This window comes from Choloepus didactylus, chromosome 3, assembly GCF_015220235.1.
Source record: "Choloepus didactylus isolate mChoDid1 chromosome 3, mChoDid1.pri, whole genome shotgun sequence".
NCBI lineage: Eukaryota > Metazoa > Chordata > Mammalia > Pilosa > Megalonychidae > Choloepus > Choloepus didactylus.
Genome location: NC_051309.1, coordinates 45408191 through 45431544, shown reverse-complemented (window position 1 = coordinate 45431544; position 23354 = coordinate 45408191). Strand labels below are relative to the sequence as shown.

The window sequence follows — 23354 nt, the reverse complement described above, 5'->3', positions numbered from 1 at the left end:
CTAAGAAAGATAATACAAATTCCAAATGTCTACAGTTTTCTGCAGCTCCCAACATTCTACCTCAAAAAGTTATCAGATTTAAAACTCACACCATCCCTTTAAATGACATAATTTTAGCTTTATTATCCAAATTATGAGATAATTAAGGTAACACTGGAAACCATATACCCAAACCTCAAATCCTATGCCATTTTATTATTTTGGGTAATTTGGGGAAGGGGATGGGGTAGAAGGGAGGTAAGCAAGGATTTTGTTTTTGAAAAATTTTGAACATTTCCCAATCTGATCCTTTTTCACAAGTTTTTCAGTATATGTTGCCTCTTTGGAATCGGATACTACTGGGTGTCACAATGGTCCACTTAAAATAGGTCTCCATCCCTTACCTTCCCAGTGCCAGGCAATAAAAATGTGCCACCATAGATAGTTTGGAGCCTGCTACTTACAACTGATTATACAATCCCATTCCTAGCCAAAACTAAGAAAAGGTATACCTCACCTTTGATAGTGCCCAGATTTTAGTTAGGCCAAATAGTAATAGTAGTTACAGACCCTTGACTGTCCAACATCCTTTTGCAATTATTCTTCTACAGAGAATACATTTTCCTTGAAGATATGAAGATCTATATGCTTAAATATTCAAATCCTATGGATCAGAGCAAGATGTCACAAATATGGGGGAAAAGAAACATGAAAAGCTGCATATCATTTTATTTTTAAAGAAAGAGGCCCAAATTACTTGATTTTCAAATTCAACTCCAGTTTAAAAGGAAAAACCATGAACCAGTGAAGACACACATTTCTTGATTCCACAGAAATACTCAAGTTCCTAGATAGGCTGCACTTCATTATGTCAAACTTTGTTTAAACAAACTTTAAAATATCAGTGCAGACATGAACTGGAAAGAAAAGACAGTAACATAAGCCTACAATTATTATTTAAGAATGGGTATGATCTCAACCAAACCTGTTCATGATCCTCAAAGAAATATCCTCTCTTAGGGGATCCTAAAAAAATCTATTTTGCAATAACTTTTGCACATCAACTTCAAAATTCTTTTTTAAAATTAATTATTCTTGTCCAGCTATATGAAATTTTTCAGAGTCATTTTACTAGGAAGAAGATAATTTAGTACCTTCTACATGGCAATGATAAGGAACAACAAATGGCAAGTGGGAAAAGGTAAGGAGGAGGACGACAGAAAACACAGAACAGATTATACTGGGCAAAAAGCAGTATTTTTAAAAAAATAGGGGTGGGGAATTTAAAACCATAAGAGGGATTCAAATTATACATGTAGACATATGTACGTGTGTATGTGTGTGTGTATCAGGTACAATTCTGTATCTTAATAATAAAACTGGAATGTTATTTCATTAAAATGTACAGCATGCAAATGTTCTGTAATGGTAAAAAACAAAAAAAAAAATGTACACCAATATCAATTCTCACAATTTCCTGGTAAATGACATTTCAGGTTCAAAAATCATCATTACAAACCCTTTAATTCAAATGCGTAACTTTGTGTTTTCAGTATTATAATTTGTAATCCATAAACTCCAATCTAAGTAAGCTTTACGATACTGATCACACATAGGTCATCCTGTCAAGCACTCACTTATCCAGCAAAGAGAACAACCAGCCACCACTCTTGTGTGAACAATGCTCAATGCTACCTGAACATTCTAAAGTGCATATGAGTTGTTTTGGTGAATGAGACACAGCTCTGGCTTTTCACTAAATTTTCAATTATCTTGATACCTTAAGGTCATTTGAAAGCAATTTACTTAAATAATAATATGCTATAGCCCAATATAGTATGGTAAATGACCCATTCTGTAAATTTAAGAAACTCATGTTACAGGCATATTACTGACTCTGATATGCAAAATCATAACCACAAGTTTCAGTATAAGAGATTTACATCTTTTTCAGGGTCATTTTAAAGTAAAAAACATCCCACAGTTCAGATAAGTAACGTCTCTTTTTAAATAAATTAAAAATAAAATGCTGTTCTGTCTGTAAAATTATAAATATTTTTAGTCCATTTTACACAATGTTAAAATGCTTATAAATGCATTATCTCTTAGTAAATACATACTATGACACTGAAGCCAGTTATCAAACAAAGATGAAAACAAAAAACAAAACCCAGTCATCCCACTGGCCTTACGGAAACTTCTAAGGGTATTTTATAATCCAAACGTTAGAAAAATTAAACAAAATGGGGAAAAAAGAAAAGATGAAGGAAGAAATATTACAAAATGGCAACTACCAATGTACTGAAATGTCTTCATTGAATTCAGTAACTAAGCAAGTTCTGGAATGGACAGTTCCAGATAACTAAGGTTAGGAGAGTGTTCTTTTCTAAGCGCTCAGGTCGAAATCACTAGGTACACAGAAATAGTTTCCACACTCTATAAGGAAAGACAAACTTTGAAATGGAGTAACTCTTTAAAGTGACACACCTAGACTCAGCCAGAGTATTCAAGATAGGCAGATTTTGATGGAGTGAGGTCTCCAGTGATAATAAAATTAAAATTCATAATCCTATGAATGACACATATTTTCAACAATGTGAAAAAACGAAACATGATTATAAGGTACAACACACCCTGACAAGCTGAAGTGAGAAACTACGAACAATTTAAGTAACAAAAATGTTCTCTATTGAAACACAAAAACATGATTTCTAAACTGATTCAACTTGTAGCGTGTCTCTTAGAAGTAAAGAAGTAGTTTTAGTGCTATGGCCTGCTGTATTGCCCTTAAATTAAAATATTTCCTCCATCTTAAAAAAAAATGGCTTTGAATGGCACTTTTTCCATGTGGGAAAGCAGGAAAAGGAGTGATATCACTGTGGCTTTGGAGAGTAACTTGACAACTTCAGGGTTCCCAGCAAGGTGATTCATTCCATCAAATTTACAATATCTCCAAATCCACATGTCGAACATCAGGATTTCGTTCCTGGAAAGAAAAATCACCACCACATAATTCACAGCAAAACAAAATCTTTTTTTTTATTCCTTTTGAATACTATTAATCATCTGTAACCAAAGACAATGAAAACATTTTGATCAAACTTTCATGTTTTGGCACATAAGCAAGAGAAATATTTTCATAATAAAATAAAATAAAATCAGCAGACAAATAGACCAATATTCACTAAAAATATTACAGCAAGTAGTCCTACCTCCCTGAGTTTTGTTCATATGTCATTGATGCAATAATGTACTGAGGATCTAATATGTGCCAAGTACTGCAAAGCACTGGAAATACGCTCTCTCTTTACAGTTTTGAAAAGAAAGTTGCTGCAAAATAACAATAATCAGAAAGAGTAAATTGATCATCACTTATACTTTATATACTTTAGTAACAATCCATATGCTCTTGGGCCAAGCACTGTGCTAGAAAGTGGGGCTACAATTATTAAATAAGATTCTGTTTCTTTCACTGAGGGACTCAGGACAGCCAGGGAGACAAGTGTAGCAATAACCATCTATGAGTTAAAAGCACTACAGCCAGTAATAACTGTTATTATAATAACAGCTAATAATAAGTAACATTTATTGAGCACTTATTCATGTGTCAAGAACTGTGCTAAGGGGCTTTACATTTTACATGTATTCGTATGTAAAAAAATCTTCATAAAAATCTGACTATTATTTTCATTTTACATATGGGGAAACTAAACTCATGAGATATTAACTAACTTGCCCAAAGTCACACAGCTAATAAGTGATGGAGCTAGGAAGGATCCCAGGTCTGACTCCAGACCCCAAGCTCCTAACGACTATATAGTATACTAAACAATAACACTGGGAACAAAAACGAGAAAGCCATTAATTTTGCTCATTGGATCCAGAAAGACTTCATTGGAGATATAATATCTAAGTAAGGTTTGAAAGTGGTGAGTTCTGCACACAAACGATGAAGGAGATCCAGGCAGAAGGAAACAGCATGAGCAAATTCAAAAGCCCAGAGAGTATGCAATAGTGGTACTGTATGGCTACCACAGAAGATGAAAAAAGGGCAGGGTTACTGATGCGGCTGGAAAGACAGGCAGAAGCCAGGCTGTGAAAAATATATGCTAACTTAAGGAACTTCAATACAACAACAAAAATTATCTATTATTAAATGCCTACATTTTGTGCCAGGCACTGAAGTATACAACAATGAATAAGAAACTAATAGTATTTGCTTTCAGTGGACTTATGTCTAGTGAAAAGATACAGGTAAGTAAGCAGGAGATTATGAAACTCTGCAACTACAAAGGAAAGTAAAGCCCTTCCCCACCTAATTGGTACAGCGAGACAGCTAACTCAAATCATGGGGGAATTGAAAATGTAATAAAAGATAATAAACTGATACTGTGAGAATAGAGGATAGAAAGGATATCTCTGATGGTGTAAAAGCAATGGTGGGTAAAACTTCCGACACCTTTGCACAAATCAAGGCAAACAGTGCCAAACTGCACTAGTAATCATTGTATCCCTATACCAACACATACAGTTTTTTTAAAAAAGCCAGCTTCACTTAAATGTCCTTCATGAAGTTGTAAAAGTTTAATTAAACTTTGACACTTATATGCACTTTTAAAAATATATTGTGTGACAAAATGGAATGCATGTATAAAGCAATTGTACATACTGAAGTATGACGTAACAAGGAAAAGCACTTATGTGATTGAGTTGTGAGTTGAATTCATTGCTTTTTTATCAGAACATCATTTTTACTTTAAAGAATAACTAATGAACTATGGTTATTCAAATTTAAGCATTTGGCAAATATCTCACACGTGAACAAAATAAGCCCATTACTTCAAGGAAACAACTAACAATTCTGCTGCTAATAATAAAATTCAAGCTATCAAGTGAAAATTAGAATGGTGGGAAATTTATATCTACCACCGTGCTCCTAACAGCTTCCCAAAACTTAGAAATATGTCAACATTTGAAAGATCTGCCTAACTCTGTGAAGTACTGTTTTCCAAATGCCCAGTATTTATAATGTTATGGAATCAGGCTTGGGTAAAAGATCCATTCAAAGAACAAAGACAGACCAATGGATTTTAGAAGAGCATATGAAAAGTTCATTATTATGGTTTCAGATTCCATGTTGCAACTAACCTATAAGAATATTTTAGTTGTCAAGTTTTGGTGTAGTATCAAAAGAAAATATCACAATTATCTGAAAAGTCTATAAGAACAGTTCTCCTTTTACAGCCACATAATTATGTGAAGTTGGATTTTCTTTATATACTTAAACCAAACCATACTTTGCAACAGACTTAATGCAGAAACGGATATAGGAATCCTGCTGTCTTTTACAAAGTCAGAGATTTTTGTAAAAATACAAAAAAAATTTTTTAAAAGCCCACTTTTTTTTTTTCCATTTTGGAAAATAGTTATTTTTTGTAAATATGAAAGTATAAATATTTTTACTCTCAACTTTATGATCTGTAAATATCAATAAATATAATTCAAATAAATAAAACTTCTTTGTAGTTCTCACCAATTTTTATGAATGTAAAGAATCCTGAGACCAAAACGTTTGAGAACTGCTCTTCCAGAAACTTCAATAATTACCATATGCTAAAGCTCACAAACTATAATATCAACATTTACAAAATCATCTTATTTGAAGTGTTTTTACTAATCAGATTAGATATTTACATTCTAAAAGACAGTTAAGCAGAGACATAAATTTTTCCCTTCAACTTTTGTTCTTGTTTCCCTTCAGTTCTTAACAAAACTAAAGAATGGTCAACATCAACTAAAGAAATGCATTGTTTCAAACAAGCTATAAAGGTTAAAGATCTTTTACAAATTTTTATTCATTGCAAACATATAGAACTCAAATGCCAAAAATAACAATTTGAGAACACTGAGGTATTTTTAAAGGTGCTCTGAGCAAAGTAAAATTACAATAAGAAAAACAAACAAATTGTAATGATCTCCAACTGAACAGAAACAAACAAAATTAAAATATAATGTCAGATGGACTAAAGGAAAGAGGTATGTTCATGGTCAAATGCTTCTTATAAATGTAAAAGTGTAAAAAGCCTTTGAGTATTTTAGAAATTAAACAGGCAGTACAGAATAGTTATTAAAAGTACAAAATTTGGAATTGAACAACCTAGGTTCAAATCCCAACTCCCCTACTTCTTTGGGCAAATTATCTAACTTCTCTAAGTCAATCGTTCTCACCCATAAAAATCCTACTAATACCTACACATAATAGGGCTACTGAGAAAATCAAAGTATACAAACTTAGCATAGTATCTGACACAGAGTAAGTACCCAAGCATAGTTGTTATTATTCCATTATTACTATAAATACACCTTACCTTCAATTCCTTTTCAAGTCTATCCACTTCGGCTCCTAAAGTATCAATAATATTTTCTCCATGTTTAAGCATAAAGGTCTCTAGTTCTTCAGGAGTCTTTACTTCTTGTATTTCCTATAAAGAAATAAAGAAAATGAAAGCTGGAAAACAGAATAATTTTTGGGTGGTGGTTCTTTGCTCCAAAATAACTTTCTAAAAACTCATAGTGGTACATTTTAAGCTATATGTTAGCAGCATAATTTTATTGAAAAGATGATGTCTTAAAAAAAAAACTTATAATCATTATACAAACAAGTAATTCTAGGTTGATTACCTGAGAGTGAAAGCAAACATAAAAATGTTTAGAAGAAAAATGAGGAGAAAATTTTTATGTAACACTGGACAAGGAAGGATTTCTTAAGCAAGATAATAAAAAGCATACAGAAAAGGATTACTAATTTGACCACATTAAAATTAAAACCATATTAAGTCTTCTGTGAAACAAAGTAAAAAGGTAAGTCACAAACTATGAAGTTATTTGCATAGACCAACTGACATAAGATTAGTATCCATCATAACAAAAATAAAATGTCCAAAAACCAGTAAGAAAAATAAAATTAACTCAAAAAAATAAAAAATAAAAAGAAGCAATGTACAGGAAATTACAATGATCAATGACTTTAAAGCTTAGCTTTTCTACTAACCAGGAAAATAAAAATTAAAACAATAAGATACTATTTCAAACTCATCATTATACTGATAAAAACTAGAAAATTCTGTCAATATAATCCAGTGAGAATGTGAAGCAGTAAGAAATTTACAGGCAGATGGTGGAAGTTAAATTGGTACACTTTGAAGAACAATATGGCAATACCGAGAACGTGAATATATGCATGCCTAAAGACCCACCTATTTTCTATCAAGCTATATGCTACCCTAAAAAAAAATGCTGGCACATGTGAACCAGGAAACATGTACAATAATGCCATCATGGAATTGTTTCTAATAGTTTAACATTGGGAATAATATAAATATCCACCAACTAGAAATTGAAAATAAGCAGCATATTCAGAGGATGGAGTATTATACAGCAAATTATAAGTAAGTTAACCAGAGGTACATATATTAACATGGAGGAATCTCAAAAACACTCTAAGTAAAAATAAAAAAGCAAATTGCAGAGGTATGCTTACAGTATACAATATACCATTTACACCAATTTTTAAACATTTAAAATATTATCATGTATTATGTTAAAAGAGTAAAAAAAAACCTGAATGGAAATAAGTACCAAATTCAGGATAAATGGTTAATTTTAGGGATAAAAGGAGGAGAATGAGAACTTGAAGGAGAACATAGGAGCTTCTGTTTTTCTAAAGACTTATTTCTTTTTGTTTAAGACATTAAGCAAATATAGTATAACTAAAAGCTAAGATTTGACAAAGGTAAGTGGATGTCTTTTAAACTATTCATAATTTAAAAATCACAGGCTCTGGAATCAGATCTAAATTCAAATCTGACTCCATATTTATAGCTTTGCAACTTGGAAAAAGTTCTTTAATCTATGTCTCAATTTGCCCACTTTAGAAATGAGAATATTATTTCTTTCCATCACACAGGGTTGTTAACAGTAAATGAGATAATGTACATAAAATGCCTGGCACATAAACAAGTACTTAATAATTTGTTTGCTTGTCTACTCTTTCCTCCGACCCATTCTATAGTAAATAAAAGGGTCTTGTCAAATTTTTGCAATTTTAAGAAGTTGAGAGCTGAAGTAACTTTAAGACCTGTTTAAAAAAAAAAAAAAAGGTTCATTTTATTTATTTTAAGAGTAATTTTCCTAATCTTTGGCTATAGGTAAATGAAAATGCATAAACTTACTTGTAACATATGGTCGAAATCTTGTTTTTCCAAATATGATCTTGTAACAACTCGTCCATCAAAATCTACTTCTGCCTTAAATCTCACTTTACCTAATCCCAGATCTGTGGCTTTAACATCATGAATTGCCCTGCAATTAATAAAAATGCATGTAAATTTATAACCATACCCATATGTACAAACATACACATTAATGGCACAAAGTCTAGAATTTGTTTTTTCACCAGTGATGCAAAAGGACTAAGATGACTTCAGAGTGCTCACCATTAAGTGTGGCCTACCATTTTCCAAGTTTCATTGTCCATTTAGCTTTTTTTGCATAATGCCTTGCAGAGGTACAAACTTAATAAATACTATTTTATGGGTTATAAAGTTTGTGCTTTAAAATATTAACTCTACATCACTTTTCTAAAATACTTTTATCTCATAAATGTTTTTCCTTTTCTCCTACATCTACTTAACAATTTCCTAAATATCATTTACAAAAAAATGTTTTGTTGATAATACTGCTTGAGAATATATTAATCACATATATACAGTAACTTCTTTAAAACTTTTCATGCAACTCTGTGAAGTACTCTGACTGTAAGAATGGGGTTAATAATAAGTACCTCATGAGATTGATGTGGGGAATAATGAACTAACACATATACAAAACACTTAATATGGTACCAACTACACAGTAGACATTTAAATGAATGTTTTTCACAAAGTACATAAGATGACATCTTTATTTTTACAAAAGATAAAACTGAGTCTCAGAGAGGCATAAGTTTCTTGTCCAAAGCAGTTCAGCCAGGATTTCCCAACAAACCTTCTGACCTCCAAGTACAGTGGTCTTTCCATTACACCACACAGCCAACCAGAAAGGAAAGCAGATACCCAAGTTTTCCATCCCTCCTGCCTTACCTGTCAAGAATCAACCTTCCCTAGAAAACTATCTACTGGAAAAACAAGCTAAGTGAGACTCTTAAGTACTCTTAAAACATTTGACCCTAATTTCTGAGTGATCTTAAGCAAGTTACTAAATATTGAGTCCAAAATTCTTTATCCATATAAATAAAAAAGCTATATTTATTAACTAGCTAAGGTGAAAATAAGAATTGATAAATATTTAATATTCAAAGTTACATAGGCTCAACTTAAAAACAAAACAAAACAAAAAAACTTGTCCAGGTTGGTAAGATACCATATAATGTCTTCATTTAAAAAACATATATCTGCCTTAGACCCCAGAAAATATTAATAAATTTCATCATTTGGCTAATACTTAAGTAGCAGCTAATGCATGTATTCTAATATACTTTTTCTTTAAGTTCTCATACATAACTACCTGCAAACAGAAAACTGTTTATGGAAGGCAGTTTCTGACATGGCTCCCAATGATTTCCACCTACTGCATCCATGATCTTGCATAATCCCCTCTTTGAGCACTTGCTAGAGCCACTACATTGTTTCTAACAATTGTTTCTAACTGTGACTTCCTTCCATCTTGTTCACATTGGCTCACTATTGCCTTCTCAGCTTGCATGCTCTGAGTGAGCAAGCTGCCATGCTGGAGAGACCCATTTTGCAAGGAATTGAATGCTGTTGCCCACCATGTAAATGAGTTTGGAAGCAGATCCTTCCCCAAGAAATGACTACAGCTCCACTCAACACCTTGACTGTAGCCTGTGAGAGACTCTGAAGGAGAGGAAGGACCTAGCTAAGCCATGCCCAAATTCCTGAACCACAGAAACTGTGAGATAACAAATGTTTTAAACCATTAAGCTTTGGGGGTAATTTGTCACAAAGAAATAGGTAATTAAAACACTGTTATAAATTTTTGTATGAACTTCTGGACTACAAATATAACATTTATTTCCTCCAAAAGTTTAATCCATAAATCTTTTTTTATGCAATTTTACTGAGATATAGTCATATACCATATAATCATCCAAAGAGGACAATCAGTTGTTCACAATATCACCATATAGCTGTACATTCATCATCACAATTTTTGAACATTTTCATTACTCCAAAAATATAAACAAAAATAAAAATAAAAATAAAGAACACTCAAAACATCCCATACCCCCCAACATTCCCCACCCCATCCTTCATTATTCATTTACCCATAGATCTTTAACATAGATCTTTTAATTTGGTATGGTTGGTCATTCAGCCTATAGCATTCTTTTAGACTTTTATTTCTTACACTAAAGTAAGATTAAGACCAAGAGATTTTAAAGTACAATCTTTAAAAGTATTATATAAAAGCAGAATCTCACCCCCAAAAAGTATCGATTGTGTTCTCATTTCAGAAACATTAAAGGAATTCAGTTTTCTGGTCCTTGCTCCCAATGTTTAATGTTTAAGTTTCAAATGGAATTCTTGTTATCACCACACTATCACAAACATGACATTATAAATGGTAACACCTGGGTTTCCATAGGATATTAACACAGTGAGTTCCACTTCCAGCATGACAGTGTGAGGAGCTCTGCAGACTCACTCCCCAGAAAAACTGATAAAATTTATTAAAAGCACAGAAACATTTAAACCATTAAATACTCTTCCATACAGCAAGTTAGGAAACAATTATTTCTAAATCTACTTAAAGAATCCAGACAGTCACTAAACAGTAAAGCAAGCAAATAACAAATAACAAGCCCCAAAGAGGAGAAGTACCCAGAGTAGCTACAACATACTATCTAAATTGTCCAGATTCCAACAAAAAGTTATGCAAAGAAACATGAATGTATGACCCATACACCAGCAAAAAAAACCAGGGAACAGAAATTGCCTGTGAATGCAACCAAATGTCTGATTTAACAGATATAAAGACTTTAAAGTGGCCATTTTAAATATTTTCAAACCACTAAAAGAAACCATGATTAAAGAAATAAAGAAAGGTGTGGTGACAACTTTGTATCAACTAGAGAATATTAATAAAAAGACAAACAATAAAAAGAACTTAAAGGACATTCTGGAGTAGAAAATTAGGTAGAACTTAACTGGCAGGAAAATGAAAGTGAACTTCAAGACAGACTGACAGAGATTATGAAAGCTGAAGAACAGAAAGGAAAAAAGAATGAAGAAAAATAAGAGAGCCAAGGAGAAATGTGGAAATCATTAAACTCACCAATATACACATAACAGGAGTACAAGAAGGAGAAGAGAGAAAGTAGAAGAAAGAAACATGAAGAAATAATGGCTGAAAACTTACCAAATTTACTGAAAAATATTATTTACACATCAAGGAGGCTCAACAAACTCAAGGTATGATAAACACAGAGAGACCTACAAACAGGTACATCATAGGAAAAATGTGGAAAGCCAAAACATGGAAAAAATCTTGAGAAAAAAATGACTCGTCATTTACAAGAGAAGCTAACTTGTCAACATAAACAATGGAGGCCAGAAGGCAGTGAGATAACATATTCAAAGTACTCTTAAAAAAATGTCAATCAAGAACCTTATACATCCAGCAAATCTATGTTTCAAAAACGAAGTCAGAAGAAAGACATTTCTAAACTGAGAGAATTTGTTGCTGGCAGACTCGCCTTACAAGAAATTCAAAAGTTCTTCAGAATGAAAGCAAGTGATCCCAGAGAGCAATTCAAATTCACTTGAAAAACAAAAAGCATAGCTGTCTTACTTTACTAGGGCTCCCACAGTTAAATATCACAAGTCGGATGGCTTAAAACAGAAGGTTACTGTCTCACAATTCTGGGGGCTAGACATTCGAAACAAGGTGTAGGAAGGGCCATGCTTCCTCTGAAGTCTGTAGGGTTCTGGTGGTGGCTTGCCAATTATCTGGGCATTCTTCTCTATCTTCAAACTTCCTCTACTTATAGGCCCAGACTAATCCAGTTTGGCCTCATCTTAACTAATGACAACTTCAAAGATCCTATTTCCAAAAAGGATCACACTCACAAGACCTGAGTTAGGACTTGAACCAATCTTTTTGGGGGACACAATTCAATCCATAACAATAAATATTATGTAGAAGTCAGTATATATAAAAACTACAAATGCATATTTCTTCTCCTTTCTTCACTGATTTTAAAAATAAAATGGTATAGAGGATCTAAGATGGAGGCATAGAGAGAGGAGTGGAAGCTAAGCAGTCCCCCTGGAACAACTGAGAAAAAAAACAGAAACAACTAGTAAATAATCCAGAATAACTGCAGGGGGACAAATGTGACCACCCACTCATCATACACCAACCTGAATTGGGAGGAATGCCCGAGATCACAGCATAAAATCTGTAAGTAAAAACTGCGCATCCAAATCGGGAGACCCCTCCCCCACAGCCCAAGATACAAAGCCTCCTGGTGCCAGAGAGAAGTTTTCTCCCAGCAAGCGAATACAGCTCAGCTGAGCTCTCCAACTGGGGTTTTAATTAGCGAGTGGGAACTGCTCACTAGGAGGTACGAGTCCCCAACAAGCAGACAGAGGCTTTGGGTGACAAATGACCTTGGAGAGCTGGAGGGTCGCCTCGGACTAGCTCTGTTCCTTTTTCGACTCAGTGGAGAAAGCCTCAGCCATTTTCAGTTCCCAGTTCTGTGACCCAGACAAGGGTATAGGACAGGCAGAGAGAGACCACTGAAATGCTAATGACCTCCCCCTAGGGGGTCTATCTTCTCTAAGAGGAAAGGGGTGGGGCCCAGCTCTACTACCTGCCTTTCATTCAGAACTTGGGGAAAAAAGAGCCACACCTCCTTACACCAGTCAAGAATTACAGGCTAACAGGCACCACCTGCTGGGTAGAAAAGCACAGTGACCGGAGGCATCACAGGGTGTACCAATTTTCCAAGACACACCCTCAGGGAAACTGGATATTGAATTTTTCTTCCTTCTGGGACCTTAGCCCATTCTGGTCTGGGGAGGCCTGACTGGGGTAACCAAGGAAACCATGCCTAGACATCAGAAAACTACAACCTACACCAAGAAAAATGAGGTTACGGCCCAGTCAGGGGAACAAATTTGCACTTCAACTGTCATGCAGGAATTGAAACAACTAATAATAAGTCAATTAAAAAAGTTTAGGGACAATATGGCGAAAGAGATGAAGCGTATAATGAAAACACAGGATGTACATAAGGTAGAAATTGAATGTTGAAAAAACCAACTGGCAGAATCTATGGAAATGAAAGGCACAACACAGAGATGAAAGACACAATGGAAACATACAACAGCAGATCTCAAGAGGCAGAAGAAAACACTCAGGAACTGGAGGACAAGACACCTGAAATCCTACACATAAAAGAACAGAGAGAGAAAAGAATGGAAAAATACAAGCAACGTCTCCTGGAACTTAAAGACAAAATGAAAAGCAAGAATTTACGTGTCATTCGTGTCCCAGAAGGAGAAGAGGAGGGAAAAGGGGCAGAGGCAAAAATAGAGGAAATAATCAATGAAAATTTCCCATCTCTTATGAAAGACACAAAATTACGGATCCAAGAAGTGCAGCGTACCCCAAAGAGAATAGATCTGAATAGCCCTATGCCAAGACACTTAATAATCAGATTATCAAACATCAAAGATAAAGAGAGAATCCTGAAAGCAGAAAGAGAGAAGCATTGTATCACATACAAAGGAAGCTTGATAGGACTATGTGTGGATTTCTCAACAGAAACCATGGAGGCAAGAAGGAAGTGGGGTGATATATTTAAGATACTGAAAGAGAAAAACCACCAACCAAGAATCCTATATCTGGCAAAATCATTCTTTAGATATGAAGGAAAGCTTAAAATATTCTCTGACAAACAGACAATGACAGAGTTTGTAAACAAGATACCTGCTCTACAGGAAACACTAAAGGAAGCACTGCAAACAGAAAGAAAATGACAGGAGTGCGAGGTTTGGAAAACAATTTTGGGAGACAGTAGGACAGCAATGTAAGTACACTGAACAAAGATGACTGTGAATATGGTTGAAAGAGGAAGGCTGGGATCATGGTGGGAAACCAGAACAAAAGATGAACGATGAAGACTGGGACTGTGTAACTCAGGGAAACCTGGGGTGCTCAACAATTGTAATAAAAGGTACAAATATGTTTTTACATGAGGTAGAACAAATGAATGTCAACATTGCAAGGTGTTGAAAATAGGGTGGGATTGGGGGGAAAATACAATCAATGCAAACTAGAGGCTAGAATTAACAGAAACATTGTATTATGCTTCCTTTAACGTAACGAAAGCAATATACCAAAGCTAAATGCATATGGGGGGTGGAGGGGTGGGGAATAGGGGAAGGGTATGGGACTCCTGGCATTGGTGATGTTCTCTGACTCATTCTACTTTAGGTTAATGCTATGTTTCCTTTTGTCACCTTCTAGCTATCAAGGTTGTTGTCTGTTTTTCTCTCTTTCTCTTGCCTTTTTCTTTTGCCTCTCTGCCTTCTTTGACTCTTCCTCCGTCTTTGTGGAAGAAATGTCCTTATATAGAGAGTGGCGATGGTTCTCAATACATAAATACATGACTATACGGGGAACCAACAATTGTTTACTTAGGACGGAATGTATAGTGTTTGAACAAAACCCTCTTAAAAGAAACGGGTTGATAATTACATAGAACTTTGACTAGGAAGTGAGACCTGGTAGGTTTGTATAGGTTAATGTGAAATAGTGACACATCCCAGAGTAATTTGGGCAAATAATAAAAAATATATTTACAGCCTCCCCCTCCCCAGCCCCGAGGATCTGGGGGAAGGTGCAGATGTGTTGGACATCCTCACCTGGACTGGTGTTGATGTTGTCACAAACATTGGGACTGGCGGTTTGATGTGCTGAGCCCTCGAGCATGGGACTTGCCCTTATGAAGCTCATTATCACAAAGGAGAGTCTAAAGTTGTATGTAATGGTGCCTAAGAGTCTCTCCCTGAGTGCCTCTTTGTTGCTCAGATGTGGCCCTCTCTCTCTCTAACTGAGCCATCTCGACACGTGAACTCGCTGCCCTACCCCTACGTGGGACCCGACTCCCAGGGGTGTAAATCTCCCTGGCAACGCAGAGTATGACTCCTGGGGATGAATGTGGGCCTGGCATCATGGGATTGAGAGTATCTTCTTGACCAAAAGGGGGATGCAAAATGAGACGAAATAGTTTCAGTGGCTGAGAGATTCCAAATGGAGTCGAGAGGTCACTCTGGTGGACATTCTTATGCCCTATATAGATAACACCTCTTAGGCTTTAATGTATTGGAATAGCTAGAAGTATACCTGAAACTACCAAACTCCAACCCAGCAGTCTGGACTCCTGAAGACAATTATATAATAATGTAGATTACAAGGGGTGACAGTGTGATTGTGAAGACCTTGTGGATCACACCCCCTTTATCTAGTGTATGGATGAGTGGAGGAATGGGGATAAAAACTAAAGGACAAATGGGGTGGGATGGGGGGATGATTTGGGTGTTTTTTTTTCACTTTTATTTTTTATTCTTGTTCTGATTCTTTCTGATGTAAGGAAAATGTTCAGAGATAGATTGTGGTGATGAACGCATAACTATGTTATCATACTGTGGACAGTGGATTGTATACCATGGATGATTGTATTGTGTGTGAATGTATTTCAATAAAACTGAATTCAATTAAAAAAAAAAAAAAAGGAAAAGAAACGGGTTGATGAAGAAAACGTGAGGGCACTATATTGAGTGAAAAAAGACAGAAGCATGAAGACAAATATTGCAGGGTCTCACTGATATGAACTAATTATAATATGTAAACTCATAGACATGAAATATAAGTTACCAGGATATAGAATGAGGCTAAAGAATAGGGAGCAGTTGCTTATTATGAGCAGAATGTTCAACTAGGGTGAACTTAAATATCTGGAAATGGACAGGGGTGATGGCAGCATGTAATGAGAATAACTAACAGTGCTAAAAGGTGTGTGAAGGTGGTGGAAAGGGTAAGCTCAGAGCCACACATGTCACCAGAAGGAAAGCTGGAGGTTAAAAGATGGGAATGTATAAAACAGTGAATCTTGTGGTGAATAATGTCCGTGATTAACTATACAAATATTAGAAATCTCTCTCACGAACTAGAACAAATGTATGACACTATAACTAGAAGTTAATAATAGAGAGGCATATAGGGAAAAAATATATACCTACTGCAAACTATATACTACAGTTAGCAGTATTTTAACATTCTTTCATCAACAGTAACAAATGTACTATACCAAAACTATGAATCAATAATGGAGGGGGGGGGCGTGGTTAGGGGTATGCAAGGATCTGAGTTTCCTTTTTTTTGTCTTTATTTCTTTTCTGGAGTAGTGAAAATGTTCTAAAAATTGAAAAAAAAATAATTGTGCTGATGGATGCACAGCTGTATGGTGGTACCATGGGCAACTGATTGTACACTCTGGATCTCTGGACAGTTGTACGGTATCTGAACAATCTCAATAAAAAAAATGTATTTAAAAAAAGAAAATGGTATAAAATAATGTGTACAATGTATTCTTGGGCCTATAACATATAGAAATGTAATATATTTACCAATAATAACACAAAGAAAGTGGGTGGGCACAAAGCTATATTAGACTAAAGAAATTACTTGAATCCACAGAAACAAATGGTAACTCAAATCCACAGCAACAAATAAAGAGAACCAGAAATGATAAATATGGCTAATATAACAAATAACTATACACTTTTCTCCTTTCTCCTCTTAGCTTCTTTTTAAAGGAAATAAAATTATATAAAGAAATAATTACAACCAATATACTGTTACATTTGTAACATATACAGATTTAATATGTATAATACCACAAAAAGGGGAGGGAGGGAATGTAACTATATAGGAGTAACATTTCTATATTTCACCAAAATTAAGGTAGTATAAATCTGAAGCTGATTCTGGTAAGTTATGATGTTTAGAATACACTCTAGAACAACCACTAAGGAAATACCTCAAAAGCATAGTAGGGTTCCACAGTAATACAAGGTGTTAATAATAGGGTAGTATATGGGAATCATGTATTTTATGCACGATTATTCTGTAAACCCACAACATCTCTAAAAAAGAAAAAAAGGACAAAAAAGTACAGTAAAAAAATCATTAAAGAAATTAAAATGCTATATTAGAAAATATTTGCGTAACAAAAAAGAAAGCAATAAAACAGAAATAGAAGAACAAAAAGGAAATGTGACATATGGAAGATAAAATAATAGATGTAAATCCAACTGTATCAATAATAACATAAATATGCATGGATCAAACAATCAAATCAAAAGACAGACTGCCAGGCTGGATTAAAAAACAAGATCCAACTATATGCTGTAAAAAAGAGACATACAGTAGATTCAAAGATACAAAGAGAAAGAAAATAAAAGGCTAGAAAAAGCTATATCATACAAATAGCAACTAGAAGAAAGCTGAAGTGGCTATACTATTAGATAAATAGACTTAGAAAAATGTCTCTGGAGATAAAAAGAGATGTTTCATAATGGTTAAAGGGGCAATCCGTCAGGAAAATATAACAATTACAAATACATATGCACTAAAAACAGCACCAAAATAATGAAGCAAAAACTGACAGAAATGAAAAGGGAAATGGACAATTAAATGATAATAGTTGGAGCCTTCAATACCACACTTTCAAGAATGGGTAGAACAACGAAGCAGAAGATTGACAAGAAAATAGGAGACAGGAACAACACTATAAACCAACCAGACCCAACAGACATCAATGGAACACTCCACCCAGCAACAGTAAAATAAACAATTTTCTCAAGTGCATACGGAACATTCTCCAGGACAGACTATAAGCAATGCCATAAACCAAACCTCAATAAATTTTAAAAGGATAGAAATAAAATAAACTGTGTCATCCGATCACAATGGAAAAAAATTAGAAACCAGTATCAGAAAGGCATTTGGGAAATTCACAAATATGTAAAATTAAATAACATACTTTAAAATAACTGTTCCAGTTTGCTAATGCTGCCAGAATGCAGAACACTAGAAATGGATTGGCTTTTATAAAAGGAGGGTTATCTGGTTACAGAATTAGTCTTAAGACCATAAAGTGTCTAAGGTAAGGCATCAACAATCAGGTACCTTCCCTGGATGGCCAATGGCATCCAGAAAACCTCTGTTGGCTGGGAAGGCACGTGGCTGGCATCTGTTCCAGAGTTCTGGTTTCAAAATGGCTTTCTCCCACAACGTTCCTCTATAGGCCTCTGCTTGCTCCTGGGTTGCATTCTCTGTAAGTTGCAGCTCCTCCAAAATGTCCCTCTCAGTTGCCCTGAGGTCCTTCTGTGTGTGAACTCCTTTACACAACTCCAGTGATCCAATTAACACCCACCTTGAATGGGTGGGGTAACACCTCCATGGAAATTATCCAATCAAACGTTTCACTCACAGCTGACTGAGTCACATCTCCATGGAAACAATCAAAGAATTCCAATCTAATCAACATTAATATGTCTGCCCCCATAAGACTGTATCAAAGAACATGGCATTTTGGGGGACATAACACATCCAAACCGGCACAATAAACAATGGGTCAAAAAAGAAATCAAAAGGGTTATTAGAGAATAGTTTCAGATGAATGAAAATGAAGACACTGTTCCAGTTTACTAGAGCAGCTGTTATGCAAAATACCAGAAATGGATTGGCTTTTATAAAGGGGATTTATTAGGTTACAAATTTACAGTGCTAAGGCCATAGAAGTGTCCAACGAAGGCATCAACACGATGATAACGTACATTGAAGAATGGCCGATGGCATCTGGAACACCTCTGTTAGCTGAGAAGTCACATGGCTGTCATCTGCTGGTCCTTTGCTCCTGGGTTATGCTTCAAAATGTCCTTCTGCCAAATGTCTCTGGCTTCTGTCTTCGCTCCTCTCTCTCAGCTCCTGTGTGTCCTTCCTTCTTTCTCCCAGGGTGTTTCTCCCTAAGCATCTGAGAGTCCTCTCTTAGTTTCTCCAGGCAAACTCTGGGCTTCATCTCTTAGCTTAGCATCTTCAAACATTCGTCTGTCTGCATCTCCAAGAATCTCCAGTGTCAGCAGCTGTATTGGCTCTTGAGCTCTCTTAAGTACTCCAGTGAAACAATCAAGACCCACCCTGAATGGACGGGGTAGTTCCTCCATGGAAATAATCAAAGGTCTCGCCAACAGTTGAGTGAGTCATATCTCCAAGGAAACACTCAATCAAAAGGTTCCACCCAACAAGGTTGGATCAAAAGATCACAGCTCCTCTGGGGTCTATAAGAGTTTCAAACCAGCACACACATATCAAAACTTATGGGACGCAACTAAAGCCATTCTTAGGGGGAAATTTGTAACTGAAAATGCCTATATTTAAAGAGAACAGTCTCAAATTAATAACCTAAACTTCCACTATCAAACACTGGGGGAAAAAATGAGCAAACTAAACCTCATGAAAGCAGAAGGAAAGAAATAAGACAGAAAGGGATATTAATGAAATAGAGAAGAGAAAAAGAATAAAGAAAATTAATGAAACCAAAAGCAGATTCTTTAGATCAACAAAACTGAAAAATCTTTGGCTAGATTGATGAAGAAAAAGAGAGAAGACTGAAATTACTAAAGCAAGGATGAAAGATGGGACCATTACTACAGACCCTAGGGAAATAAAAAGGATTATAAAGGAACACCCTGAACAACTGTATGCCAACCAAATTCACTAACTTTGATAAAACTGAAAAATTCCTAGTAAGCACGAACCAACAAAACTGACTCAAAAAGAAGGAGACAATCTGAATAGATCTATAACAAGGAAAGAAATTCAACTAGTAATCAAATAACCACACACAATATAAAGCCCAAGCCTAGAAGGTTTTACTGGTGAATTTCACCAAACATTTAAAGAAGAATTAATACCAGTTTTTCATAAACTTTTCCAAAAGCAAAAGAAGAATGAACAAAACATAGAAGAATATTGACAGTATTTTCCTATTACCAAAATCAGCAGAGACATCACAAGAAAAGGATATTAATATAGATTATTTCATTTTAAGTTACTGGGTCCAAAACTGATTTTTGAAATGCTCAACTTCTAATCTTGATCCAGCTAGGTAACTGCTCTTCAAGATTAAACACATAGTACTTAGAATATAATCAAATACTAATATGCTTTACTAATTCATATACAAAAGCCATTTTTAAAAGATTTAAGGATTTCAATTATAACACAGAAGAAAAATACATTTCTATTTCAGAGTTAAATATATATATGAAAAACACATTTCTATTTCAGAGTTAAATATATATATATATATATATATCTCGCTAGTGGAAAATTAAATGCTTGTTCCTACCACTTCACTATGAAACCACAAAACTGCCGAATTACGCTGACAAGTATGTTCAGAGCTTCACATCAACTCTGCTGATTCTCTACCAAATGTTCAGATCAGAATTTAGAGTTAAGGCTTAAAACATATAGAGTTTCTATTTGGGATGACAGAAAAATTTTGGTAATAGATGGTGGTGATTGTAGCACAACATTGTGAACATAATTAACAGCACTGAATTATATATTTGAATGGGGTTAAAAAGGGATGCTTTAGGTCTAATATATGGTAGAATAAATATTTTTTAAAAATCTACAGAACTGCACAACATAGTGAACCCTACGTTAAACTATGGACTATAGTTAATAGTACAATTATAAAAATGAGCTTTCATGAGCTGTAACAAATGTACCATACCAATGTAAGGTGTTAATAATAGACTGATATATGGGAACACTGTACTGTTTCTGAATGATTTTTCTGTAAACCTACAATTTCACAATTTCTATAATTAAACAAGAAAAGGAAAGAAAAAGTTAATTTAAGTAAAAAAAAATCTGTTATGTTTAAGAAAATAAAAAATTCTGAAGGCTATGGATTAAAAATAAAGCACTTCTATTTTTTAATATGTTTTTGCAACCTCAACAGCATTACTGGAGTAAGGCTGACCTTACTGATGGGTCGTTCTCCAGAAGTTCAGTAAGCCGTTGTACTTGTTCCGGCTGGATAGATCGCCCTAAAAGTGCTTCTGTGTTAGTGTAGATGAGGAATGCTGAGACCACGCCTAATAAGGTGCCCACACCCAAGGAACCTAGGCTGTCATACAGTGGATTGCCTAAATAAATAAAGCACAAAAGAAATCAGTAAATTAACATTTTCTATTATCTCAATGACCTTTACATGAACAAAGAATCAGAACTAGCAAATGAAGGGACTTGAAATTAAGTCCTAATTTCTTTAATTACCTCCTTTAATGACTCTCCCCTAATAGTTTCATCATACTCTACTACAAAATGGGTATGCTACAACTTGATCCATATTACAAAAACTGACAGCTATTTAAGGTCTGTTTCTTGCTACGGGCATTACTTGGGTGAGAGTTCAGAACATTTTCAGATTACAGACATCATGTACATATTAATGATATAATGTCCATTTCTTTTAAGATATATCAGTACCATTTTTCCTATCCCAGGTTGACAAATTAATTGCAAGATCAAAAGAAATACCCACTTTTTTGCATCTTATTCCTACCTAGGTTCTGTGAGAGAATTACGCTCAACAAAAAACGATACAGGTGACTCTTTTTTCATTCAACCAAGGATTATACATACCATTCTAGACAGAAAGGAAAGAAGCTGATTACATTAAATGGGTGCCTTAGGGGAGTTGATTTTCAAAGTGTGGTCCATGGGCCAGCAGTATCAGCATCACCTGAGAACTTGGCAGAAATGCAAATTCTCAGCTCTCGCCCCAGACTATATAAATCACAAGTTCTGGAGATGGAGTCCAGTACAATCTGTGTTTTCCCAAGTCCTACAGGTGATTCTGATTCTAAAATTCGCCTTATGTAGTTAGGACTTAAATCTCTTCTAGAACCATATGAGAAGGGCTGCCCTGGTATCTATGAATGCATAGGAAATATTTAGATAACAGACGTAAATAAATATATCTAAAGTCTTTAAAATAAATTTTACACACAAGGCTTTTATGATTGAAACAGTCTGAAATGAAGTTTCATCAATATTAAACTTCACTTTTTTGATGCAAGATAAAACACACATTTATTTTACTAAAAATCTTAAATTTCATGTTTTACTTATCAAAATATAACACAAAAAGAGTATATTGACTTTTCTGTACTTAAGGGTTAAGAAAGATACTCTTACAAAACATAATCCACTACCCATTAGGAAATTTATAAACCTAGAGTTCAAAATCAAATACTACTCTCCAGAAATCTAGATTTAAAGAATTATCTTATATTTTAAAATATGAATGTGTAAATAACAATCCTATAGAAATCACAGGAATATTAGCTAGAAGAAAAAAAACTTTCTTAAGAAAACATTTTATTTCTTGGCATGTTACTTAAAAACATTTAATTCATGTGAAACATTCTTACAATAAATATTTTTATAAGTTTGAATTGACTGATTTACATTATATCAAAGATAATCTATTAAATGCTGACTTACTCAAGTCACACTTTTCTTAAATCTTAAAACTGCTAAACAATAATTCATATCAAAAAAATTTCCAAACTTGTAAGGTCAACCAGAAAAACAATCAATACCTTTATAAATATTTTAGGTAACAGTGAAGATCAAAGAATGTTGGTTTAGTCTTAGCTATGCATTTAAAATGAGAAACAGTTATTCATATTTCAAGCTATTTTAAGAAACACTGTGAAAGCTTATCACCTTGAATTATTTTAAATATGTAAGGACAGATGGGTAAGAATGGAAGAAATTCTATTCCAAGACAATTCCAAGCTCAGAAATTGAGTCTTTTCATACTAAACAGTCCTTCTGTTTCAGCAAATAAGTTAAAATAGAATACTCAATAAGTTAAAATAGAATAAACATGATAAATACTTATGGTTAAAATAATGGCCAAATTTTATAACTATTACAAATTATTATCAAAATTTTAAGTGACACAAGAAAATAAAAATAATTTTTTTTGTGTGTTCTCATTTACCTATACTATATCATCCCTCAAAACACTCAACTAGCTACAAAAATAAGAATAGAACCAACTTAAAGAGAGTCAAGGAAATAGGAAGGCAACAGTAGTTATCATTGGCATTAACAGTGGAAAAAGGCAAAAAAGAGCCACAATATATATTTATTTATAATTTAGAGTTTATTAAAACTCTTAAATATTATCT

General features: G+C 34.3%; 1 protein-coding gene across 3 annotated transcripts in view; it reads right to left on the bottom strand.

Moving 5' to 3' along the window:
- Positions 1–688: 688 nt before the first annotated feature.
- Positions 689–23354, bottom strand: part of SLC30A9 (solute carrier family 30 member 9) — a 99917-nt gene continuing 77251 nt past the window's right edge. For all 3 annotated transcript variants that reach the window (XM_037829696.1, XM_037829698.1, XM_037829697.1), the window contains exons 15-18: positions 21131–21296; positions 8211–8340; positions 6348–6461; positions 689–2965 (exon numbers count right to left, since the gene is read on the bottom strand). In XM_037829696.1, coding sequence (XP_037685624.1) covers positions 2921–2965; positions 6348–6461; positions 8211–8340; positions 21131–21296 — 455 coding nt within the window. In that variant the 3' untranslated portion in view covers positions 689–2920. The remainder of the gene's footprint in view (positions 2966–6347; positions 6462–8210; positions 8341–21130; positions 21297–23354) is intronic.